General features: G+C 48.6%; 1 protein-coding gene and 1 long non-coding RNA gene across 3 annotated transcripts in view; one reads left to right on the forward strand and one right to left on the reverse strand.

Moving 5' to 3' along the window:
• Positions 1–15,715: 15,715 nt before the first annotated feature.
• The window catches only part of LOC119963145 (annexin A3-like), a 103,231-nt gene continuing 91,921 nt past the window's right edge, over positions 15,716–27,025 (reverse strand). For both annotated transcript variants that reach the window (XM_038791811.1, XM_038791810.1), the window contains 2 exons: positions 26,235–26,357; positions 15,716–17,015 (listed from right to left, as the gene is read on the reverse strand). In XM_038791811.1, coding sequence (XP_038647739.1) covers positions 16,956–17,015; positions 26,235–26,357 — 183 coding nt within the window. In that variant the 3' untranslated portion in view covers positions 15,716–16,955. The remainder of the gene's footprint in view (positions 17,016–26,234; positions 26,358–27,025) is intronic.
• On the forward strand, positions 17,881–26,563 carry LOC119963148. The gene is made up of 2 exons (XR_005460039.1): positions 17,881–17,937; positions 26,110–26,563. It is a non-coding gene; the product is annotated as an uncharacterized LOC119963148 (long non-coding RNA).

Here is a 27,025-nt window from a genome sequence, read left to right on the forward strand (position 1 = left end):
TAGGTTAGACCAAGGAGAGCCAATGGATGTTATCTATCTTGACTTCCAAAAGGCCTTTGACAAGGTGCCTCACGGGAGACTGCTGAGTAAAATAAGGGCCCATGGTATTCGAGGGAAGGTACTAACATGGATTGACGATTGGCTATCAGACAGAAGGCAGAGAGTTGGGATAAAAGGTTCTTTTTCGGAATGGCAACCGGTGACAAGTGGTGTCCCGCAGGGTTCAGTGTTGGGGCCACAGCTGTTCTCTTTATATATTAACGATCTAGATGACGGGACTGGGGGCATTCTGGCCAAGTTTGCCGATGATACAAAGATAGGTGGAAGGGCAGGTAGTATTGAGGAGGTGGGGAGGCTGCAGAAAGATTTAGACAGTTTAGGAGAATGGTCCAAGAAGTGGCTGATGAAATTCAACGTGGGCAAGTGCGAGGTCTTGCACTTTGGAAAAAAGAATAGAGGCATGGACTATTTTCTAAACGGTGACAAAATTCATAATGCTAAAGTGCAAAGGGACTTGGGAGTCCTAGTCCAGGATTCTCTAAAGGTAAACTTGCAGGTTGAGTCCGTAATTAAGAAAGCAAATGTAATGTTGTCATTTATCTCAAGAGGCTTGGAATATAAAAGCAGGGATGTACTTCTAGAACATAGAACAGTACAGCACAGAACAGGCCCTTCGGCCCTCGATGTTGTGCCGAACAATGATCACCCCACTTAAACCCACGTAACCCGTATACCCGTAACCAAACAATCCCCCCATTAACCTTACACTACGGGCAATTTAGCATGGCCAATCCACCTAACCCGCACATCTTTGGACTGTGGGAGGAAACCGGAGCACCCGGAGGAAACCCACGCGCACACGGGGAGGACGTGCAGACTCCACACAGACAGTGACCCAGCCGGGAATCGAACCTGGGACCCTGGAGCTGTGAAGCATTGATGCTAACCACCATGCTACCGTGAGGCCCTAAAGGCTTTATAAAGCACTAGTTAGGCCCCATTTAGAATACTGTGAGCAATTTTGGGCCCCACACCTCAGGAAGGACATACTGGCACTGGAGCGGGTCCAGCGGAGATTCACACGGATGATCCCAGGAATGGTAGGCCTAACATACGATGAACGTCTGAGGATCGTGGGATTATATTCATTGGAGTTTAGGAGGTTGAGGGGAGATCTAATAGAAACTTACAAGATAATGAATGGCTTGGATAGGATGGACGTAGGGAAGTTGTTTCCATTAGCAGGAGAGACTAGGACGCGGGGGCACAGCCTTAGAATAAAAGGGAGTCACTTTAGAACAGAGATGAGGAGAAATTTCTTCAGCCAGAGAGTGGTAGGTCTGTGGAATTCATTGCCACAGAGGGCGGTGGAGGCTGGGACGTTGGGTGTCTTTAAGACAGAAATTGATAAATTCTTGATTTCTCGAGGAATTAAGGGCTATGGGGAGAGAGCGGGTAAATGGAGTTGAAATCAACCATGATTGAATGGTGGAGTGGACTCGATGGGCCGAATGGCCTTACTTCCGCTCCTATGTCTTATGGTCTTATCTCATCCTATATACCGTCGAGGTACGAGAGCGGTATGCTCCCCTTCGCCATTTCCTCATCCTAAAAGCCTGTACTATGATGCAGACAATCGCCAGTGCCAAAAGCGATTCTACGACATATGACGAGGAGTACCAAGTTAGAAATCTGGTACACCAGGTCGGGGTACTGCTGCTTGTTACTGGACTCTGGGTAAACTGTTGAAAGGAAGCATTTACGGCCGGTGGAGTGGGGGTAAGGGGATTCGTGTCCGCATGCAACCACATGGATCCCATAATGAAGAGTCCAACAACAGCTGGGGTCTTCATCTTTCTTTTCTCTTTTCCTGTTCTCTTTTTGTGCTTCGATCTTGCTCTGATCCTGCTTTGGTCCCTCCTTCGAACGTCCGAAAGCTAGGGGATCAAGCATAGTGTCTGTTAGTGTTCTGCTTAATACCTCGAATGATAGTATATCTGTCCTCTTGTGCCAATTTTCCCTTTATGAATGGTCAAGTCACTCCCTGTGAGTCCCCTCATTTTTTTTTTCAAAACAAATTTAGGACCAGGCATATACTCAAATACTGTACCACTGCGAACCGTCTCGCAGGCTTTGCAATTTACCATCCCAATGTTCCTGGATGTAAATAGCATGTGCAATGGCAACCAAAGGGCTACCTAAAACAAAGGAAACAAAACTAAACTTTTTAGAAATAAGACTTTCGAATGAGTTGCGTATGTGCCGCAACGGGTAAGATTTGGATGGAGTCCCCGGGTAGGGCGTACTGTGCTGTACCCAAGCTTAGCTGACCAGGGGGTGGTCCGCAGACAGGGCGGGTCCTCAATGCCGTTTCTCCACTGCCTGAGCGACCTGAAATGAACAGGCAAGAATGTAGTCATCATGGGGGTTGCCTCTTCTGTCCTCCAAACAGAAGAGCAGCTATGAGCAAGTCTCGGGAACAAAACATCTTCACTACGGAAGAACAGTGATGAGATGTGAGATGGTCACAAACTTTTCAGCTGAAAAGTTTTGTGGCCAATCCTCCTAGTCATTCTGAACTGATCCAAAACCAAACATGAAATAAACAAACATGAAAGAAACATACTGCAGGTTCCATCAGAAAAGGACACCGTTTATCTCTCAAGCGGTTCCTCTTATTACATCATCTGGACACTTCAATAATTATCTTCTACGAACAGGGTCGCAAAGGGGTTGCCGTGTCGGGAGTCAGACTTAAAGTCATCCTCTTCTCCCGGATCTCATACCCTTGTATGGATCAGGCATGCTATGAGTGAGTTGTGTGACCGAGGGTCTCTCTCGTCATTCCGGACGAGCCTGTAAGAGTTGTCTCGGTGCCAAATGGCCGTGTTCAAATTTGTGTGAACGTTGTCGGGGTCGTCATAGTTGGGCGGTGGGTTTGGGTGTGGGTCTGGTGTTTTAATGTAAGTGATCATCAAATCACTGGAGTCGGGGTCGTAGTTGGTGTGTGTGGGGTCTGTTGTATCAGGGCAGTAGAGAGGCGTGCTGTGGCTGTCGTCACAGTTGCTGTCTCTGCTGTGGCAGCTTGTGGGCGTTTCGGGGCGTGATCTGAAGTCAGTGGGCGAAGTCGAGGTCGAGTTCGATGAGATGCTTGTTTGTGAGGGGAAGGGTGGAAATGCGTCTCTTGTGGGCGGGGCGTGGTGTTCTGCTACGTCTAGCAGGACATGGTGTGTGTGGTTGGACTGTGTTCCATATGCCTTTAACTGGTTGATATGGAACCAGGCAGTCTTCCCGTCAGGGTACTTTATTTTATATACTGAAGGGCTGACTTTGTCCGCAATTGAGTACGGAGCTGAAAATGTTGGGGCCAAAAACGTGCTGGGATTATAAACAGACAACATTACCTGTTGTCCAACCTGAAATTCTGTGGAATGTACTGTTCTGTCGAAATAAGCCTTGCTCTGTTTCTTTTTCTTTCCCAATTTAACTGCGGCTGTTAACTGAGCCGATCTTACATTTTCCACTAATTGCTTTACTGCTGTCTCGTTTGTGAGGGCCATCACTTCTGGGGTGGTCATGTCGAGTCCTAAAAGGAATTCAGAACCTTTCATGGGGCGTCCGGTCATGTGTGTGTGGGGTGAAACCTGTTGAAGCTGAAACAGTATTCCTTAAAAACATAAGTGTGAATGGGAGCACCGAATCCCAAGTGGTATTATTTTCCTGGACCATCTTTCTAAGGGTCGGTTTTAGAGTCCGATTCATGCGTTCCACTATACCGCTGGACTGGGGGTGGTACACAATGTGGAAATTTTGTTTAATGCCGAATATGGTCAGGACGTTCTTCATGACCCGTCCTGTAAAATGAGATCCCTGGTCCGACTCAATACTACTGGGGAGTCCCCATCTAGTAAAGATGTGGTGGGTCAGGATCTTTGCGGTTGTTTTGGCTGTGTTAGTTCGAGATGGGAAAGCCTCTACCCATTTCGTAAATATATCAATGACCACCAAAACGTATTTATAGCCATTCCTGCAAGGGGGCAATGGACCTATAAAATCGACCTGGAGGTTTGTCCAGGGGCCATTAATGGGGCGAGTGTGACTGAGCTGTGCCTTCTTAGAATACCTCTCCGGGTTATTCTGAGCACAAATCAAACAATTTTCGATGTAATGTGTTACATCCTCTCTCAAATCTGGCCACCAACAGAGCAGTCTCAGGTGGGCTATGGTGGGGTCTATCCTTTGGTGTCCATGACCATCATGGAATAGGCAAATCATTTCTCAGGAACCACATACAGTTTATCTTTGAGAACCACACCATCATGTGTGGTCAGAGCGTGTTTAAACTTGTCATACGGGGCCAAAAACTTTCCTCTTCTAATCTCCCTGAGATTGCTGCCTTGTCTTTGTGCCTATACTAGATCCTCAATGTTTGTCTGTGAGACCTGAACTGAACTCACGGGCGCTAGCTGGGGGTGTCCAAAAATGTCCGTGCCTGGAACCTGCTTTTGCCAGTGCGTCAGCTTTCACATTTCCAGGAGGGGATGACCGATGGTGACTCCTTACTTTAATTATTCCGTAAATCCTATCCTTTGCCTTTTCTAGGATATGGCGGAGCAATGGAGCTGATGGAAGGGGCTTTCCATCTGCGGAAACAAAACCTCTTGTCTTCCACAGGGGTAGAAAATCCGTCAAACTGTTGCAGACATATAGACTATCAGTATATATATCTGCTGGACTGGGGAACAAATCTGGGTGGTCCACTATGTAAGCTATGGCCGCGAGCTCTGCTGACTGCTCGCCTAAGTGACTGGGTAACTTTAAAGATATCTCTTCTAATGCGCGTCCCTGCGCATCCTCTACATAGATGCCGCATCCTGTAATGCGCTCACCATTTAAAACAGTGGATGAACCATCACATAAATCTTCAAGGGGGCACACGTGTCTGTGTGCTGGGGGCTTTGAGTTGAACTTCCTATCTTCCTGGGGGGGTCCTGTGTTGTGGAGGGGGGCTACTATCTCGCAATCATGGGGTTGTCCTGGGTATTGGAGGTTGTCTGCTAAGAAGGTATGTGTCTTAGTCCATTTAACTGTGATGTCCCGTCCCTGTAAAAGAAGGGTCCACCTAGCTGCTCTAATTTGGCTAACTGAACCGCCCTTCAGTCGTCCGTCCAATAGAAGCTATGTGGGGGTGTGTTCGGTCAGAATCGTTATGGGGTTTAGTCTGGTAATGTACGAAAAGTACTGTACTGCCCAGAATACTGCGAGTAGGTGCCCTTCGCAGGCTGAAAATCCTTGCTCTACTGGGTCTAAAAGTCGGGAGGCATAAGCCACTGGTCGTAGCTGCTCGTACCGTTCCTGAAGGAGCACGGCCGAGAGGGTCAGATCTGTGCTTGCTACCTCAATCGCATAGGGGGAAAGCGATCTGGAACTTGTAGTATAGGGGCTACGCTAAGGGCTTTCGTTAAATCGTGCACAGCCTCTGTATGCTGCGGAAGCCATTCCCAAGGGGCTCCTTTCTTAAGGAGGTCTGAAAGTGGGGCTGCTAATGTCGCAAAACCATCGATATGGTTCCGACAGTAACCAACTAGTCCTAAAAATGACCGGAGGGCTGAAACGTTCTGTGGAAGGGGCAATTTGACGATTGAGTCAATTCGTTTGTACTCGATCTCGCGTTTGCCGTGCGTGATGACTGTACCCAAATACATTACTTTATTCTCCAATAGTTGGGCCTTTCTGGGGTTTACTTTACATCTGATTTACTGTAAGAGTTGTAAGAGTTCAGACAGAAGTGTGATGTGCTCTGCCTTGGTGTCTGTCTGCAGTAATAGGTCGTCTACATACTGTACCAGACATTCGGGTCGGGAAAATTTTGCTAGTCCATTTGCCAGCTGTCGGTGGAAAATGGAGGGGGAGTTGTGGAATCCTTGTGGGAGGCATGTCCACGTGTACCGCTGACCTTTAAAAGTGAATGCGAATTTGTACTGGCACGCCTTTGCCAATGGGATTGACCAGAAGCCGTTGCTAATGTCCAAAACCATAGAATACTTGGAGTTGAGTCCCTGCTTGAGCATGGTCTCGGGACTCGTTGCTATTGTGGGGGCTACTGCTGGGGTAACTTTGTTGAGTTCCCGATAATCAATGGTCAGGCGCTATGATCCGTCGGGCTTCCTCACTGGCCAAATGGATGGGGGCATTATTAATGGGGGCTACTGTACGCCCTGCTCTAATAAGCTCTCTATTACCTTTCCGATTTCTCCCTCCGCTTCCAGGGGAAATCTATACTGTCTTTGTGGTCTCAGGTCAGGTCCTGTAATCTGAACTGGTCCAGTCATCCTGCCGCAGTCGTGCCGGTGACTGGCAAATGCTGTCCTGTGTTTGTTTAAAACTGCCCTAACCTGTTTGTCCGTGCTGAGCGTGATCGGGTCAAAATAATAGTCGCCTACTGCGCAAATCCTATTTTCATACTCACCTACTGTGAGCGTTGCGGGTGCTCTGTCTGATTTTGCCATTCGCCAGACACACTGATTGACTGGGTCGAACGACAGGCTGTGTGCATTCATAAAATCAATGCCAAGTATGTGTTCTGCGGTGTGGGGCAGATCAACTAAAACAACGGGGTGTCTGGTGGAGATATTCCCTAGCTGAATTGGTAAAGGGGCTGTAATGGTTCCTTGCTGTGAGTGTCCTGTAAAGCCGCTGAGTGTTATTGTGGCTGTAGTGGGCCACGTGTTTGCCTGTGGTGTAGTGAAGGAATTAATGGTCGTGTGGGACCCTCCTGTGTCCCAGAGTAATTCTATGGGCTGTCCCCGAATTTTCGCTGTGACTACCGGTCGTCCGGATCTGTCCCAGAGGGTGTCACAGACCCAAGTGGGGGAGCCCGAACACCGTCAGTCCGTTCCGTCCACATTGGTCTGTCCTGACTGCGTCCCTATGCTGTGAATAGGATTTGCTCTGTTCCTGTTCAGAGTGCATGTCTGCTGGCCTCTCTGAGGTTTTTGTGGTGCATTGCATTCCCTAGCAAAATGCCCAAACTGTCTGCACTTAAAACATTCCTGTGACTTCTGTGGGGGGCGGTTCTGTCCCTCATTTACCCATGCGGGGGTTTTGGTGCACTCTTACTGCTTGGATGTCTACCTCGGTTTGCGCATCCTCGGGCTTCTTAAATGCTGTCTTACCATGAATAGATTGCTCCCAAGCGCGGGACAATCTTTTCAAGACCCATTTTTCATTATGGGCTTCTTCTGAGGGGTCGTAATTAGAGCAGGCTTTCTGTCCTGCCTCTGTGGCATGGGAGATAATAGTGCAGGTCCATTTAATCATGTTATCTTGGGTCAAATGTGCGCGGTCTAATTCACCAAAAACTGCAGTGAAGTGAATCCAGAGTCTTCCTGCAAATGCTGTGGGTTGCTCGGGCTTTTTCTGCCTACACTTGTTTAGGCCTTCAACTGGGTCTCCTCTGTTGTACCCTATCGCATCCAAAATAGCTGTATGCATTTCTTCGAGGGTGCCTCCTCCAACGTTCTGTGGGTCGGGGAGGGCTGCTACTACTGACGAGTCTAAACTCAAAACTGTGAGCTTAACCTGCTCTCGCGCATCAAGGCCGTACATGGTCGCCTGCTGTTTAACTTTTGCAAAGAATTGGTGGGGGTCTGAAGTGGGGAGGAATGGGGTGATTTTCTCACACGCGTCCCTTAGTTGAGTCACGGTTAAGGGGGTGGTGTAGGTGATCTCGGGTGCGCCGTCTGCGGTTGCTTTTCGTTGGGTGGTGACTGGGTTCATTGGTGCGGGTGCTATCTGATCTGTGGGGGATTGGGGCGCTTTCCTTTTCTGCTGCATTTCTAGCGCACATGTTCCCTGAACATATCGCTGCGCTGTCTCGCTTAACTCCTGCCAATCTGGTGCATTCTCTTCCTCTAATTGCGTTCCAAAGGTTTCTTGGAAGACATTCTGCATAGAAAGCAGAGATTGCAGCTCCGCAATCTGCTTCCTACATTTAGCGTGGTCAACGGTGTTTTGCCTTTGCTCAGTGGTGGCAGCATGGAGTGCCCTTAAAGCTGCCTTTAGGTCGCTACACTGCTTTTTCAGTGCCTCTACCTGCTTCTCTGATTCTTGTCTTATCAAGACTGCACGCTGCACATCTTGATAGGCTTTTTTGTATTGTACCTGGGAGCTGCTCAGATGGGCTAGACAAGACTGGTGGGCCCTCTTGGCATCATCCACCTCTCTATCCTTATCTGCCAAATTTTGCCTTAATTCTAAATTCTCTCTTTCGATGTCCCTGACATCCACTTTGTTCATTCTATTTCTCTCATTCAAATCTGCTCGGAGCGTCCTGACGACCTCCTCTGTGCCTCGCAATTGTGCCAAGCAGTACACAATTGCCATCGGTTTACGTGCTTTACTCAAACCTTTATTATGGATTTCAGACAGGTTCTCCCACCAAGTATGCCCTATACTCCCAGGACCTGTCTCCTCATTCTACCAAAACTCACTCCAAAGGGGCCATCATTTCCCTTTGAGCTACTTCCTTAGTTCCAGCTCCCAAACGGGACACTGTCCTACTCTGCTGGTCGCTGCGACCGCAAACTCTTGGGGGTGCATGAGGCGTTGACGCCAGCTAAGTACTCAACGAACCCAGTGGTGGTGGCCACGCTAAAAATGTGGAAGCAACTCCGCCAGCATTTAAATTTTTTTTTTACAGTACCCAATTATTATTTTTTTCCAATTAAGGGGCAATTTAGTGTGACGAATCAACCTAACCTGCACATCTTTGGTTTGTGGGGGTAAAGTCCACGTAGACACAGGGGAGAATGTGCAAACTCTACATGGACAGTGACCTGGCCGGGATTGAACCCAGGTCTTCAGCGACGTAGGCAGCAGTACTAACCACTGCGCCACCGTGACGCCCCCAACTCCGCCAGCATTAAACGTTGGTGGCAGATTCAAGGCTGGCCCCTATTTATGCTGACCACCTATTTGAGCCGGCAAATTTTGTGCATGGAGGGAGAGAGGGCTGGAGAGAGTGGGGGATTTATTTTTGGAGGTGTGGTTTGCCAGCCTGGAGGAGCTGAAGGAGAAATTTGGGCTGTTGAGGCTCAGGAATGTTTAGGTACCTCCAGGTGCGAAGCTTTGTTGAAAGGTTTATTTTTTCGGATTTCCCGGTGGTGCCGCCATCTTCCTTATTGGAGCGGATTCTCTCCTGTTCAGGATTGGAGGAGGGCAAGGTCGTCCCTCATGTATGCATGGATCACAGGGGAAGAGTTGAGCTCGGTAGAAGGGGTGAAAGTGAAATGGGTGGAGGGGATGTGGAGTGAGGTGCTGCGGAGGGTGAATGGTGCGTCGCCATGTGCGAGACTGAGCTTTAATCAGTTAAAAGTAGCGTTTTGAGCACACCTCAGTAAGGTGGTGAGTTTGTTTTCTGAGGGGGTGGAGGATAGGTGCGAGCGCTGCTTGAGTGGGCCTGCACACCACGCACATGTTTTTGTCCTGTCCTAAGCTGGTGGGTTTCTGGAGGTCCTTTTTTGACGTCATGTCAGCGATCCTAAATATCGTGTTTGAGCTCTGCTCCCTGATAGCTATTTCTGCTGTTTTGGATGTGCCGGACAAGTGTGGGGATGAATGTCCTTGCCTTGGTCTCCTTGGTGGCATGGATATGTATCCTGCTGGGTTGGAGGTTGGGGGCACTGCCGAGTGCCTTGGCATGGCGGTTTTACACCTCGAGAAGGTCAAATACACCATGAGGGGGTCAATTGGAGGGTTCTACCAAAGACGGTGGCCGTTTATACTGTATTTCAGAGAATTGGTCACTGTTTGAGTAGTTGGGAGGTTTCTTGTCTTGTCTTTTTTGTTGTTGTTTTGGAAGGTTGTGGCAGGGGGGAGGATTTGTATGGGGTTGGAGTTTTGTTAAAGGTATTTGTATGTTTTGTAGTTTTGTGTAAAATATTCAAAATTTAAGAGAAACATTAAAAACACAGTAAACTCAAAAAGTACCCGAAAATTGCAGAGCTTTTCGACCTTTATTGCCAATTGACACCATTTTTCCATTGACTGTTAACAAAGCATAAACGCGGTTTAATCAGGCACAGATCTGTAAACAATTCATTTTCAAACTCGCGGCCCCCCCCCCCATTAATATTTTTGTTCCTTATTGTTATATAAACAACAGCTCTCCTTCCTCGTAACCTACATCCTGCCATTTGCAGCCATACTACCTTTTTAAGTCCATATTGTATACTAACGCAGCAAATTTGTCATATTGCCTGCTTCAACCGTATTACACAGTATTAGTAAATGTAGGGCACAATCGTCCAGCCTCGTTACACTCAAGCTCAAGCGTAACGAGGCTGGTGAATAGCGGGAGAGGACAAAAATGAGATGTGCGCCAGACACCAAACAGTTTGTGATGCAACTGGCCCGCTCCCATAGGCGAAATCAGGATCTCGCCGTGGCGTGGCGAGACACCAATCATCACCATTTCAGCCCCACTTGCATACAATCAACGAGAGCCACCCCATATCCAACGGCCTCCCATCATTCAGCGGCCTCCCCAGTGGTCACACTGGCACCGATTAGTTCTCCTTTTGAAAAATGTGAACCTCCCGAAAGAGCTTCTGTGAGGAGGCAAGTAGCCATCTTTGTTCACAGGCAAAGAGCCCGGGTGTGCTGGGCTTGCCACCCCAGTTGTCAATGTGGGCTTGGGAGACCCTCCGCAGGGGTAGCCGCCATAGGAGGGTGGGGGGTGATGCTCGGGGGGGGGGGGGGGGGGGGAAACTGGGGGGGGGGGTGCAATCGCTTGTGCCACCACTGTGCCAACCCCTAGATCCCAACCCCATTCCTAGGGCAACCCTTGCCCCTGCCCGCCTGCCCCACCAATCGCCCAAAACTCCCACCGACTGCTGAGGATTCTGGCTGCGCAGCTGAAGGCTATCGATAATTGGAAATAGTGTGTAAGTGAGCACTTGACACATGCCAAGTGGAATCCTGTGGGTGGGCAGGCCATGTAGCATGTGGGAGCCATTGCCTAGCATTCTAATTACACCTTGATGCCTGGATACTGTGCCTGAACACTAAGGGAGGCAACACCAAAACGCAGCATCTGAACAGCCAGGGGATGGAACACAGCACCGGGGACATGTCCACGACCAGAGGGTTGGTGAGCACTATTGAGGGAGATTGGGAGTAGGGGGGGGGTTGCCGAGATAGAAGGGCAAAGGATCCGGGGGTTAGCCCACATTGCGAAAGAAAGTGACAGAGGCATCATAATGGTTGTGCAAAATGTTGTTTAATGTGCTGTACAATACCCCATTCCCGATAGTGCCCTCAGTGACACTCAACATTTCTGGCCCTCCTAGCTCTATCATTACGACTTGGTGTTTCCCCAGGATGCACATCTGAGGTGGAGGCAGCCAGCTGCTTACTCGTCTCGTGGCCCTCGATGACCCTGGCAGGCGTCATCTGGGCCTGGAGGTCCAGGTTCACTCGTTGGCGGCACATGCACAGCTGTGCCACCCTGTTCTGGGTGCTGCCTGCGAGATAGGGCCTCATCAGGGGTGTGGAACCCGGGAGCTAGTGGCCACCATCCCCACTCCATGGGATGGGTCTGGCCTGGCACCCATTGCTCCCTCCTTCCGATCAGCGTCCAGAGGGCCCTGGGGTTCACCTTGGGACGGAGGGGCAGCTGGTTCGAGTTTTGGCTGCCCCTGCAAAGTCTGGCTCTGCCACCCATGGTGGTTCCCCATGGTCCGGTACCATGGTGTCGATGCACTCAACAATGCTCCTGAGTGACTGGGACATGCTCTGCAGTACCTCAGTCGTGCCCACTTACAACTGGAACAACCATTCCCATCTGAAAACATGATGTGTCCCGCCGAACCTCATCAAGGTTAGCCTGGTACTGTGTGACATCTCCCAGTGAGGTGATCATTCTGCCGAGGCCCTCGGCCATGGCCGTGACCGAATGAGTGGTGCCTTGGACACCTTCACTCATGGTGCTGCAGTCGCCACCCCAGCAGCATTGGCCGCCGTGCCAATCATTGCCGGTGCCATCTCCCGCGCCCATCACCACCTGGGACAGGTCGCTCCAGAGGACTGCCGCGAAAGGGGACCCATGTCACTGGGTGGGATTCGCAGTAGTCAACCTCCACTCTTGATGTACTGCCTGGGGGTCCACCTAGATTTAGGGTTAGGCCAGAAAGGTAGACACCAGTAAAGTTGGTGTCCCATCCCATGCCCCATCCCAAGTGGATTCCTGTGGGTGGGTGGGCCATGTAGCATGTTGGGCACATTGCTTCCCAGTCACACCTTGATGTATGGACACTAGGCTTGACCACTGTGGGAGGCCGTACCACAGACGCAGTGGCCAACCTTCGATTACCCAGGGGATGAGACCCACTCCCGGGCACATGTCTGGGGAGAGCATGTCGGTGGGGGTGGCCATGTCTGGGGGAATGGGGCATGGGATTGGTGGCCGGCCCGCTTCGTAGAACAAAGAGCCAGAGGCGTCATACGGTTGTGGTTTTTTAAAATTTAGAGTACCCAATTCATGTTTTTCCAATTAAGGGGCAATTTAACGTGTTCAATCCACCTACCTTGCACATCTTTGGGTTGTGGGGGCGAAACCCAAGCAAACACGGGGAGAATGTGCAAACTCCACACGGACAGCGACCCAGAGCCAGGATCGAACCTGGGACCTCGGCGCCGTGAGGCAACAGGGTTAACCCACTGTGCCACCGTGCTGCTCCAATACTGGTTGTGTTGAGGGTACTTTAATGTTCCTCGTACACTTGTCGACCACTGCCCCACTATCCCGATAGTGCTGCACCAATATCACCCCCCATCCTTCACTCACATCACCAAATCCCCAAAATGCCCCCTACTCCCCCCACACCCCCTCCCAGTGCCCTTTGTGATCCTCAATGTGCTTGGCCGTCCTTGCTCTACCGCTACATCTAGGTGTATCCCCAGGATGCACATTAGAGGTAGAAGCAGATAGCTGCTTACCACGTTCTGTGGCCTTTGATGCCCCTGGATGGGTGTCTTCTGGGGGCTTAAGGGCCAGAAGGCCCCAGCGCACCTATCGGTGGCACACGTACAGCAATGCCACCCTGTTCCGTGTGCTGCCTGTGAGACGTGGCCTCATCAGAGGGGTGGAACTCGGGGGAACTGGTGGCCATTGTCACCAGTCCTTAGGATGGGTCCAGGTTGGTACTCAGAGCCCCCCCCTCTTAGTCGGTGGCCATAGGACCCCAGGTTCACCTCGGAATGGAGGGGCAGCTGGTTCGCGACCCGGCTCCTCTGCGTCACCTGGCTCTGCCAGCCCTGGTGGCTCCCCAATGTCTGCACCATGGTGTCAACGCCCTCAGCCATGCTCTGCAATAACGCAGCAATGTCCACCTGCGACTGGGACAAGCTCTGCAGTTTTTCGGCCATTCCCATCTGAGACCGGGACATGTCCCGCAGCACCTTATCAAGGTCAGCCTAGTACTGCGTCATGTCCCCCAGCGAGTTGGGGATTCTGCTGAGGCCCTCAGCCATCGCTGTCACCAACTGCCTGACACCTTGGACACTTTCACTCATGCTTTCGACGTTCTGCACCAGGCTCTCCACTGCGGTCGCCACCCTGGCTACCCGGGATGGGCCCCCGTCATTGGCTGGAGGACATGAGGGGAATGAACATTTGGTCAGTGGGAGGTATGGGTCAGTCTGTAAAGCATTAACTACTCACGTTTGATAGGTCATCAAGGTGGGACCCGGTGGTTGCTCACCTCTGTGGCGTGCGCCAACCTCCGCATTGATGACTGCTCTGTCCTCGGCCACCCCCGTCACCTCAGGGCCAGTTCCTTGAAGGCCATGAGCATTCTTATGTACAGGACCCTTCCGCTCGCCTGGGACTTTCCCGGCTTTTGTGGGAGAGCTCGTGCGAAGATACAGAGGGTTTTGTTAGCCACACGTGCAGTTCACATTGGTTGGGGGGGGAAGAGAAAAGATTGGGATAATGGGAGGGTTAGGGTGAATGGGGGGGTGAAGGTGGGTGGGGGGGCAGATAAACGGTTGGAGGACTGGTCGCGTTGGGGATGGGAAGGTCTCGGGTGGGAGGGGGCAGTGGAAACCTACCCGTGCTGTCCGGTGTAGATCATTGACCATCTTGAGGCACTGGAGATCGGTCCTCCTGGTTATGCTTTCCTAGCTGACGGCTGCTGCCACTTTGTCCCAGGCGGCACTGGCTTCCCTGTGGCTCGCCCTCTGGGACCCTCGAGGGAGCAGGATAACCTTCCTCTCCTCCACCGCATCTAGTGGCCTCCCCGGTCCATGTCTCAAAACCTTGGGGCCAGTCGTCTCAGTGCCATGGCTGCAAGCCGAGTGGGGTTTGTTGTACAAGTGCTGTTTAGCAATACCTTGTTAGCAAGGGGCTGGCGAGCGCGTTCCCGGCGAATCGGCTGGCCAGCCTTCATTTGAGGTGTGAAGCCCGTGAGGTCTCGTTAAGTGGACCAATTAATATTGAAAGCGTTGCCGGCCTTGCCGGGCTGAGCGCCGGGAAGCTCATGGTAGTTCCCGCTCGCTACCACGCTTCAAAACCTTTCTGGAGAATCACACCACTAGTCAATTTTTGCGCCCTCGGGAATTTCTCACCATTTAGTCCACACTGACTTTGGTGAATCCCGCGAGGCCTGAGCACAACGCGGCCAAACATTGTGCCCTCAGTACCTCTATGGACAATGAGTAAATGTACAAATAGAAACAAATAGTGTTATATTAAAGCTCCTCTGCTAATGTTTTGCACCGTATTCAGAATATCTATGAATTATTATCAATGTGGCCAATATGCACCATTTTTGGCGTGGTAATATCCAATATCGACACCAAATATAACATGGGGCACAATTCAGCAACCCTATTGCGCCCAACGCAGATCCATGTGCAATGGGTGAATCGCACGTGATTCAAATCAGACTCAGCGCTGGGTATCGGGCCCAACGTGAGTCACCCAATTTACTCCACCTGGTGTAATCTGGATCTCTTCCTTGCTGGGTGACATCTGAATATTTAAATGAGCTAGAGTGCTAGGCTGGCAGTGCCAGGGTGCACAGGTGCCAGGTTGGCATTGCCAGGGGTCAGGCATGGGCCCAAGGGGGCCTTGCCAAGTAGAGAGAGGGTGAGGGGGGGGGGGGGGGGGGGGGGGTTTCCCAGGGACCACCATAAGGTGTTGAAAAAAGCGGGGGGGAGGAATATTGGGGCTGTCGGACAAAATGGCACCCCGCTCACCAGTAGGAAAATCCTCTAAGTGCGGCCTCAGCGGGGAGAATCTCTCAGAGGCCAAAAGTAAGGCAAAGTGGCGTTGGAATGCGGGATATTTCTCGGAGTTGTAGCCGCCGTGAATTAGCTAACCATGCCAATCAGCAGACTTTAATTTCAGTCTGCGGAGCCCCATGGAGAATAGTTTTCACATTTCCAATCAAAAATTGTAGATCACAATTTCAACTTCAGCATTATTGTCTGTTGTGCTTTTTCTTTTAACATGTTCGTTTGACCTCAATTTAACTTTCTTTAATGGTTGAAAAATGTGCCTTTGGGTATTAAGATAAACAATGACACCTGCACATTTCTTTTTGCCACACACCTCATGTGCCAATGTTGTTCGCAAAGTAAACGTTATCTGGTATATAAGCTGAACAGTTCCAATTAAAGGTAGATTCAATAATAAAATAACACACGGAGCTTTGGTTTGAAATGTATTTTTTATATGACGATTCTTTATTAAGATTGAACAGATGTTACAAAGCATAATATTAAAAGTGCCATTGAAAATGAAAATATTTCCAAACAAAGCAGATCATTAATAGTTAATACCAATGATTCTGAATAAGCAAACTGGTTACAATTAGTTTAGTAGCTTATTGAAGATATGCTGCTGCAGACTAATTTTTTGAGGTTTTAATTTCAAAATGAGTGAGAGAATATCTATGAATTATTATAATCAAAATGGTCAACACCAGTTGGTAAGTATACTCCTGACAGATGGAAAAATATTCTTGCAAAGTTTTATTTGCATAGTATCTACAATACTATCTATTATAATTTATTGCGTTCCTCAGCTCTCACCTGGTCCGGAAACCCATTAATATGGATTTAGTTCTTCTGCTCTATCCAAAGACTGTATGCAACACAGGTCTTAGGACAACAATTTAACACAAACAACTTTTACACTGTGGAATAACAATCTACTCACTCTGTCAGATACATTTTTTCCAAGTTTACTGACTTTTTACATAATCTGTTGGCTGTCAGTACAGAGCTCAATGTTCCCATAAAACCATAAAATAATCATCAGGGGACTCAAAGTATGAGGCTAAAGATAAATTGGATAAAGGCATTGGATTCTACAATGGCAATAATTAGCCTTTAAAGATTGAATGTAAATTTAGAGGTAAGGTATTTGAGTATTCAGATAATCATTGTATACAAATGGTGGAAATGAAAATAAGAGAGCAAAATCAAATCAAACAATTAAATGACAGGTAATGTAACTGACAAATTGTGTTAATCTACAAAGAACAACCAGCATACACAGTGACTTGTGGTTTGTATTTAATTCCAGGCAACAATTTCTGCACACCCCTATTTAGATCAATCCTAAAACAGGAACTCTTTACAGTGGACCTCTCAGAGTCAGATTGGAGTAAATCCAGGATTATTAATTTATTGTGTGGTTGTAGAATTGCAGCTGGAAATAACATCAAACTCTGTCCTTCTTTCTGTGATCTAATTTAACACATTTCAGAGGCAGGAAGCAATCTGTTTTCACACTTTTAAAACAGCGCAATTTAGGTGCCGTTTTGTGGATTATTGCCAGACAATTACTTGGTATTTCTTTCATTCTAATTAAACAATACACACATGTATCTATTCTCTACATTCAAATCTAAGCGGCACCATTTGTTCATCTGTTTAATGGCTGTCTAATTTCCTGTTCCACAGAGTTTAAGCAAAGCAGTCTTGTAATCTCCAGAAGTTTCATCCTAAAGTCAGAAATAGACAGTAAAATTCAATTTGGATAGAAACTTAAAATCACAATGTTAATACACATGAAAACCTTTCCCTTCCTGCTGTTTTTATTTTGCAAGAGTGTATTACTCTCCTAAATCTCAATCCAACTTGTATTGTTCAAAGAATTGCCTTTCTGAGTCAAGCGAGAGTAAATTCAGGCTAGAGAGGAAAATGTAGGGTGCAATCTAACCAAAATCAAACAGTGTTGTTGTGGGCAGAATGAGCAAGCGGCGGGAACAACCCCGCTACCAATCACGACTCTCTGTCTTGTTTTCGTGCCCCGGCGGGAAACGCCCCGTCGAGGCTGCGCTTCGCCGCATTTCCTATACTGATGATCACCGAGCAGAGCTCTTCAGTGCTGGTAGAGATCGAGACGCCATTTTTAAAGTTGGGGGAGTCCGGAGGCCAGGGTGGAGAGTCTGAGGGGGGGTCGAGAGATTGAGGCGGCATTTAAAAATGGCGCCCCAATCTTTTTCAGCACTAATGAGCTGAGCTCCTCAGTATAGGAAATAGATAAGTGCGGCCGAGGCCAAAAAAAGGTCCCGTTTGATAGCCGGGTCATTCTAGTTTCCACCCCGCTAAAAGCACCCAAAATAGGACCTTTTTTTCCCCATTAAATCAAACCCAAATGATACTTATTAATGAATTTCTTGTCAATTTAAGCTCTATTAGCAGCGTCTCAAAGAAAGTTTATTAAGCTGCATGAAGTTTGATTAAATAAATATCTGCAATGTGATTGAAATATAAAGGACAGGTTTGCATAATATGATTGCCTATTTTCTCCTATTCCTTATTCATTGATTATGTTTCTGTGCTTTTTTAATTAATGAAGAATAAAACTGATTGAAGGCTCAATGGTCACAACACAGATTCCAGATCCAATCTACATGCCAGGTAAAATATTTTTCACTGTGAAGACATAAGGATAAATTCAGATCTCTTGCAGTCTTAACACACAGGCTCACTCAAGCTGGATCTTACAGACCCCCTATCAGGCATATTTATTGGCATGTGGTGGGGACACATAAAACCCGATGGGTCGGTAACTTACCCCCTTCCTACCCATGCCCAACTCAGTCCCCATTAAATGGGGGATGGGTAAGATGACCACTGGGCTGTTTGCCGTTCAGCTGATTGGCCACACAAGTACCTCAATCTACCTCCATTTCCATAATATGCAGAGCAGTAGAAGGATGGTTAAGAGTGGGAGAACCTTCTTTTCACCAACATTGGTGAAAGGGCACATTGGAACAGAGTGCAGGGGAGGAGGCTCGTTCTTACATTCTTTTAAGGAGTGCCCTGTGCGCATTGGAGGCATTCTAACCCGCCTTTGTAGCTCTCCACCTGGCCTCCAAAACACAACCTTTCCACCCTTTTCGTATCCCTCCCTGAGTGTTTTATCCCTCCCTGCCCAAAAAGCCCGAGACCTACCTGGATCTGATGTCCACCTTCAATCTTTGTGTGGCATTTAGAGTCCCAGCCCACAACTGAGTTATGACACTGCCCGGACAATAAGAACTGACAGCCAACCAGATTAATTTCAGCGTAATATTGCCGCAGGAAAGCCTTTTTCAAAAGTTGGTCAGTTTGCTGCCAACTTTTCTGACAAGAGTGGGGAGGGTGAACAATACACCCCTCTATGAAATTCAGCCTAATGAGTGGAGATCAGCAATTGGGTCACAAAACACTGTGGCCCAATTCTCTGATCTGGACTCCAGTCGAGTGAACTGCTCCACTGGGAAAACAGGATCACTGAATAATTCTATTCAACAAATTTTAGTGATTGAGTTATTTTTGGCCCATCTGAGTGCAGTCATTGGTCATTGTCATTACTATGCAAAACGTACGAGATAAATTTCCTGAGTAAGCTCCAACAACAAGCCAACACTGATGTGTACTTCAGAAGGTTTAGGCTTATATCTGAGTATGATGATGTCTACATTGAGAATTTAACAATTAAAGCACTATTGTCCATATTCATTATGGAGCAATGTACTGATGATTACCAAAAAATCAATGGCAAGTATATTGCATGTCAATTTGTAAATTTTTAAAAATACTTTCTATCCTGAGTTCTATCCCAAATTTTTGAAAATGGTTTGAATTTTTTACATGATCATTAAAAAAAAACATGTCACTCATGAGGGAGCAGAGATGTGAAAATTAATATTAGCAACAACAGATCATTATCATAGAATTTACAGTGCAGAAGGAGGCCATTCGGCCCATCGAGTCTGCACCGGCTCTTGGAAAGAGCACCCTACCTGAGGTCAACACCTCCGCCCTATCCCCATAACCCAGTAACCCCACCCAACACTAAGGGTAATTTTGGACACTAAGGGCAATTTATCATGGCCAATCCACCTAACCTGCACATCTTTGGACATCATATTCTTCCATTGAATATGGGCAACTGATCAATAAGTCTAACAGAGGTATTTTAGTTAATGTATTTTAGTTACTTGTTGTACTGAACTTTTAATCAGAAGCATTCCCCTTATTCATGTGGTGTGAAAATTCTAAGAAGAAAACACTTTTTTCAGAGTTCGGCCACTATTTCCACTTTCTATATGAAGTGGCTTATTAATCCCAATAAAGGCTCCGCAATGAACAGTTCTACAGGATCTATGGGGTTTCCTGTAGAATTACAGATTGATCAGCTTCAATATTATTTTTTAAATCCAGTAACTTCCTGTAAAAGGGTGAACATTAAAGTAGCAGGGTCTCAAGAGGTGGGAAGAGAGCGTGGAAAAATGATGAATACTTATCAAAATTTTCTTCACCACAGTGTTTAAATGAGGGAAGATTTTCATACTGAAAGTAAATTCCTGTACTAACACAAACAATGGGCGTGATTCTCCAACTTCGTTGCATTCTCACTCAAGTGAAACAAGGCCGGTTAATAGTGCAAGAGGACGAAAACAAGAACCGCGCCAGGCGCCAAACAGTTTGCGATGCAACCGGCCCGCTCCCGTAGGTGAAATCGGGATCTCGCTGTAGCGTGGCGAGAAGTCAATTATCACCACTTAAGCCCTATTTCCATACAATAAATGGGAGCCAGCCCGTATCAAACGGCCTCCCATTATTCAACAGCTTCCCCAGCAAGTGCTCATGCCGGCGCTGATTAGTACTCCTTTTGAAAAACGTGAACCTGGTGGAAGGGCTCCTGTGGGGAGCCGAGGAGGTGAGTAGCCACCTTTGCTCATAGGCAAAGAGCCCAGCTGGGGTAGGGGCCCTCCGCAGGGGTAGGCCGCCATGGGAGGATGGGGAGGGAGGCACGGGGGCGAGGCAACTGCGCATGGGACCACCATGTCAACCCCTGACCATTTCCACTTTCTGCATGAAGTGGCTTAGTAACCCCAATAAAGGCTCCACAATGAACAGTTCTACAGGATCCATGGGGTTTCTGTTCCAGGAGCAACCCCTGTCTATGCCCGTCTGCCCCACCAATCACCCAGGACCCCCACTGATTGCCGAGGCCCTTGGCTATGCGGCTGAAGCCTATTGCTAATAGGGAATTGGCAATTGTGGTTAAGTGAGCACTTTGCACAACCCAGGTGGATTCCCGTGGGTGGGCTGGCCAGATAGCATTTGGGACTCATTGCCAAGCATCCCAATCAGACCGTGATATGTGGACACTGTGTCTGAACACTGCAGGAGGCAACATCACACACACAGCAGTCAAGATCTGAACACCCAGTGAATGGGCACCAGCACCGTGGACACATCCACAGCCGGAGGGTGGGAGAGTGCAACAGATATTGAATACTATGGAAGGGATTTTGGACCTAGCAGAACTTGTCCTAGTGGTGCTGCTGCTGCTCGGCCAGACGCCAGAGAAGGGGACTGCAGCAGCAACTGCAGATGCTCAAGATGGCGCCCATGTGCTGGACCCCGCCCCAATCCCTGAGGACCTGGCTGGCCATCAGGCCAGTGAGGGACCCAGAGGGGGTCCCGTGACAGCCCTGGGTGTACGTGCGTGCTGGGCATTCAAACAGATGATGGACAGCGCATGCTGCAACAGGCTCCGGTTCAACAAGGCACCACATGGAGGAGGAGGAGGACACCCGCTCCCGGTGGCCGTCAAGGTCACTGCAGCTCTGAACCTTTACAGCCTTGGGGATCATTCCAGGGATTAGGCAGGGACCTGTGTGGCATCTCGCAAGCCACAGCTCACAGGTGCAGCAGGGCGGAAAACTACATCCACTTTGACATGGACCAAGCCCAAAAGGATGCCCGGGCAGCAGGATTCTCCGCCAACAGCAGGATGACTTATGTACGGGGGTAGTGGATGACACGCATGTTGCCCTGAGCTCTCCAGTAGGCCATCTGGAGTGTGCTACATTAGCAGAGTGTTCCACTCCCTGAACATACAGCTCGTGTGTGTACGCTTTCCATGGAGTGTGCACGACAGCTACATCCTGGGGCAGTCAGTCATCCATGGCCTCTTTGAGGACCACTCCAGGAAGGATGGCTGGCTCTTGGGGGATAAGGGGTACCCGTTGAGGACCTGGCTAATAATAATAATAATGGCTTATTGTCACAAGTAGGCTTCAATTAAGTTACTGTGTAAAGCCCCTAGTCGCCGCATTCCGGCCCTTGTTCGGGGAGACGGTACGGGCATTGAACCCGCGCTGCTGACCTTGTTCTGCATTACAAGCCAGCTGTTTAGCCCACTGTGCTAAACCAGCCCCTACTAATGACACCAGTATGGAGGCCGGAGATCGAAGTGGTGACCTGGTTCAAGGAGGCCCATGTGGCCACCCGGGCTGTCATTGAGCGGTGCATGGACTCCTCAATATGCGGTTCCGATGCCTCAACTGCTCCAGTTGTATTCTGCACTACAACTCTGGAGGGTTCACCCACTTTCTGGTGGTCTGCTGTATCCTCCACAACCTCGCTCAGCAGTGGGGTGACATGCTGGAGATTGATAATACGGAACATAGGCCACCTCCAAGGAGGAGGATGATGAGGCGGCGCCGGACAAGCAGGGGCTGGAGAATGACCCCAGGGAGGAATCAGAGGAGCAGCCGGAGTCTGCAGGACAGGTGGCAGCAGTGAGGGTCCGGCAAGGCCAGAGGAGCAGGGAGGCCCTCATATTCACCCGATTCACATAGGACATGGCCTGGTCCATTGTCAATAACTTACTCAACTCCCACCCACACCTCCCACCCTCCCAGGGTATGTGTTACATCACTCCAGGGTGCTGGGATTGTGTCAATACCGTCAGCGGGTCACTCTCAAGGGCAGGGGGTGATGATGACCGACAGAGAGCTGAGCGTTGGTGCTCCTCAATCTATGCTATAGTCTGACCCCTGCCTGTCTGCTGAGTGCTCGCTCACATCCATCACCTGCATGAGGTGTGCCTGGGGGGAGGGAGGGATGACTAGAGAGATGGGTCAAGGGTTTGGAGGTTGGCCCACATTGCGGAAGAAAGTGACAGAGACATCATACTGGTTGTGCTCAAGGGTTTTTAAAGTGTAATACAATTCCTCACTCTTCAGATTGTGCTTCCCCATTCTCTCCATCACCCCCACCCTCGTTCCCCCCTCCCCCGCTACCCTCAGTGATCCTTGATGTGCTCGGCCTACCTAACTCTACAGCTATGCCTAGGTTTCGCCCCAGGATGTGCATCTGAGGTGAAGGCAGGTAGCTGCTTACCTTGTCCCATGGCCTTTGATGCTCCTGGTGGACTTCCTCTGTGGCCAGAGGGCCCCGGCGCACTTGTCAATGGCATATGCACAGCCATGTCACCGTGTCCCATGTGATGACCTTGAGACGCAGCCTCATCAGAGGGGTGGAACTCTGAGGAGCAGAGTGCCACCGGCGCCACTCTATGGGACGGGTCCGTGTTGGCATCAAGTTCACGCTACTCCCGGTCAGTGCCCCTCGGGCCCTGGGGTTCACCTTGTGACAGAGGGGCAGTTGGTTCGAGCCCCGGCATCATCTGGCTCTGCCAGCCCTGGTGGTACCCGAATGTCTGCACCAAGATGTCAATGCCCTCGGTGATGCTCCTCAGTGATTGGGCCATGTTCTGCAGTGACTCGACAATGCCCATCTGCAACTGGGACAAGCTCTGCAGCGCCTTAGCCATTCCCATTCGAGAGTGGGACATATCCCACAGAACCTCATCAATATCAGCCTGGTACTGGGTGGCATCCCCAGCGAGTCGGACATTCTGCCGAGATCCTCAGCCATGGTCGTCACCGACTGCAAGACACTTTGGATACCTTCACTCATGGTGCCAGCGTCGTGCAGGTAGCTCTCCACTGCGGTCATCACCCCAGCAGTGTTGGCCTAGGTGCCACGAATTGCCAGCAACATCTCCTCCGCCAGTAGCCTCTTATCGGCTATGGACCTGCTGGAGTGTCACTGATATCTCCCATGAATGTCCTGACCGCACCCTAATGTCTCCCATCAGCTCTGGGTAATGCCTTACCAGAGGCTCAGCCTCAGGCTGGGACCCAGCTAGGCTTGGAATCCAGCAGACCTCCGACTGCTGTCTCACCTGGGAGTTCCTGCCTCCACCTGATGTGCATCAACATCTGTGTGGTGTTCACCAGATTGTGTCCCTGAAGCCTGATCACTAACGTTTCCCACCGAGGCATGTGTATCAGTGCTGATGGAGGGTGGGGATGACAGCTGTGATGCTTCGATAAGGTCTTCGTCGGAGCTCTACTCCGAGGAGTTCTTATGGGAGGCTGGAGAGGGGGCCACCTGGATGGGCTGGCGCCATCGGCTGGAGGATCTGCGGGAGAATAGACAGTGGGAGGGATGGGTCAGTCTGTAAGGCAATAACAACTCACGTTTGACATGTCATCCGGGTGGGGCCCGGTGGTTCTTCACCTCTGCGACATCCGCCACCTTCCGTGTTTGTGACCACTTTGTCCTCGGCCACCTCTGTCACCTCCAGGGCCTGTTCCTTGAAGGTGGTGAGGATTCTTAAGTCCGGCACCCCACCGCCAGTCTGGGCCCTCTCCTGACGGTTGTGCAAGAGCATCATTAGCCACATCCATAGTTCACAGTGGTGGTGTGGGGAGGAAGGAGGGGGGTTGAGTTGAAGGGGGCATTGGTGTCTACTCACCTGCACTGCCCTGTGTAGGTCTTTGACCTTTTTATGGCAATGGAGGCCAGCCCTCCTGGTAACACTCCCAGAGCTTACTGCCGCTACCTCGTCCCAGGCAGCACTGGCTGCCCTGTGGCTCACCCTCTGGGACCCTCGGGGGAACAGGGCATCCCTCATGGTCTCCACTACTTCTAGGAGCCTGGCCAGGTCCGCATCGTCGAATCTTGGGGCCAGTCTTTTTGGCACCATTGTTGCCAGCTGGCTGGGATGGCTGAGCAAGTGCTGTGTAAGTGCTGCTCGACGTTGTTGCTGGGGGCGGCTGGCGAGCAGGGACTCGGTGAATCGGCTGGTGAGCCTTCATTTGCAGCGAGAAGCCCGTGAGGCCTTGTTAAGTGGACCAATGAACATTTAATAGTGGTGCCGGCATCGCTGGGCCGAGCACCGGGAAGCCCGCGGCAGTTCCCGCTTGCTACCATACTTTCTTTCCGGAGAATCGCACCCAATGTCCTTATCTTCTAAGAGATTAACTAAAAACAGAGGAAAGCTTGACTTGAAAGAATCAGGTAAGGGGGTGAAGAATAGAAAAAATGATGCAATAGGTTTAATAAAGGTGAAAGAAAAGAAAACAATTAAAGAAAAGGACCAAAATAACACAATCTATTTGAATCATAAATAGAATCACGCTAATACTAAATAATAGGATTTAGTATCTGGTACAAAGCAAATTTTCGGAAAAGGAGTTCCATCCTGCAGCCAGGTGCTGTTTTAAGAAATGGACTTTTACCTATTTCATGCATTCCTGTGGAATAAGTGGAAGATGACGTCAGAAGACTGAATTCCAGCTCGGACAGGAAGAGTTTTAAGGTAGGGCCTAATAGCTGACTATTATTTAGGTAGCTGTCTGCTCATTGTACAAATGCCCTTTTCACATGCACCTATTAAGGGAGATAAGACAGTACCCATCGCACCATTGTCCCACATCAACTATTTTTTATTTCCTCCAATACTGTGAGGTACGTGGGTACTTATTGAGATAGATTTTTTTCCTGGAACTCGTTTAGAGTTGCATTCCATTTATAAAACCTATCAGTAAAGATTAAACTGTCTCCTTGATGTTTTACCTCTGTACTTCCCCACTGTGAAAGTCTACAACACATGTCTTCCACCTAACCAGCATTTCTCAGTGAAAGGAAGAAATCTGGCAGCATTATAAACTGTGTTATTGAATGATGAATGCTCTTACTTGTACAAAAGGCAACCCTCCTTTGCAGCAATCCACGATTTGCATAACTAGAGCTGTGTTCCCAAAAGGATCTGTCCTGCTCTTTTTTTTTTCAATCTTGCTGCCATCCTGACCTCCTATTAGCAAATGTTTTAAATTCGGAATGTGCAGCTTGGCATTAATTGTGAATAGCAACGCTTTGAAAGCTGCCAACTTGCCAAATATGTTCACACACTCAATACACCCCTTGTTCAATCATTTTACCCCTGCAATCATTTTACACCTGCAATATTTCCTCTACAATGATCAACTTGCACAAGAGCATGTTTATGTCAGCTTTCACCTGGCTTGTGTGCTGTTTGCGAAATGCATTAAATCTCACTGATGGGATCATATTATTGGCCTCAATATGAATGTATCTGTATAACTGGAAAGTTTTTAAAAATCCATTAAACACATGTGCATGTAAAAAGAAATCATACTTTAAGCCATATTCAAATCCATCTTCAAACTCTGAACTCAATTAAATTACATTGGGAACTGGAATTCTCAGTAAAACAATAAACAGCATTTAACTCTGAAGTAAATTATTCCTGGCAGTTTGATGTTGGCTATCTAAAGCACTCATTGTGAGCTATGAAAGACTTGATGCTTATTGACAATTCAAACAGAAAGGATCAATATTGTAACATATTTACATTCATGTACCAGAATCATTGAATGTCATAATGAATTCATTGTGTAGTTTTATCTGGTTCATTTGTTGCTGATCTTCAAGCATTCAAAGGCCCCATTGTGTCAACTGAAGTACATGGAAATTAACCAAGAGGCTTCGATGACAGAGATTGAGGAGGAAAACAGTTGAGAAAAAGCTGTATTTACCATCAAAGATTACAGACCTACCTTGATAGTAGCATACAAGGATCCACCATACAGTTTCATATACTCGTCTTGAATATCCAGGAGGTCAATTTCTGATCTGCTGACCATGATTCTTGAGAGAGTATTCTCATCAGTGCCAAGTCCCTGTAAAAGAATCCCATGCTCTTACTTCATCAGCGACACTAATTGCATTATATTGTGAATGTTAGTTACTTAGATATGTAGGATATCTGCATGCACAGCTTTTGTACATGAGCACATTATGCGTCCTACGTTGATCACCACTGATCTCGTCTAAATGCTGGAATTGTAAATTCACCAAATTAAAATCATGGTGGCTTTCAGTTCAACATCATTGTATTATTTATTATGTTTATTATTCAGTCATGTGTGGATTTTGAGTCATTCAGTATGGTATAAATAAGGATGTGATGCTAGAAAATAGTGGGGATTGACTTACTGCTCCATTCCCACTGATTGCCCAGGCATGTGTTTCTCCCCTGGGGTCCACCCCTGGTGGCCAGAGCATCTATGTGACTAAGCCATTTCAATGTTCAAATTGGTGTCTTATGACACCAGGAGTTTTGATGCTAGTTTAATTCAATGTGTACTGTGCACCCACCATCCAGTATCAATTGATAGCCCAGCTGAAGGTGAGTCCAGAAGATAAGTCCTTATTTATTTTGCTGGAGCTGGAGGAACAAGGTTCTCCTGGTTCCACAAAAAGAATCCTAGCCAATGTCACAATAGGTTCACCCTTTCCAAATATTGGGCTCCACTCCTATCTCTCTTACCTAATCTACTTCTTTTTG

Source organism: Scyliorhinus canicula, chromosome 3, assembly GCF_902713615.1.
Source record: "Scyliorhinus canicula chromosome 3, sScyCan1.1, whole genome shotgun sequence".
Taxonomy (NCBI): domain Eukaryota; kingdom Metazoa; phylum Chordata; class Chondrichthyes; order Carcharhiniformes; family Scyliorhinidae; genus Scyliorhinus; species Scyliorhinus canicula.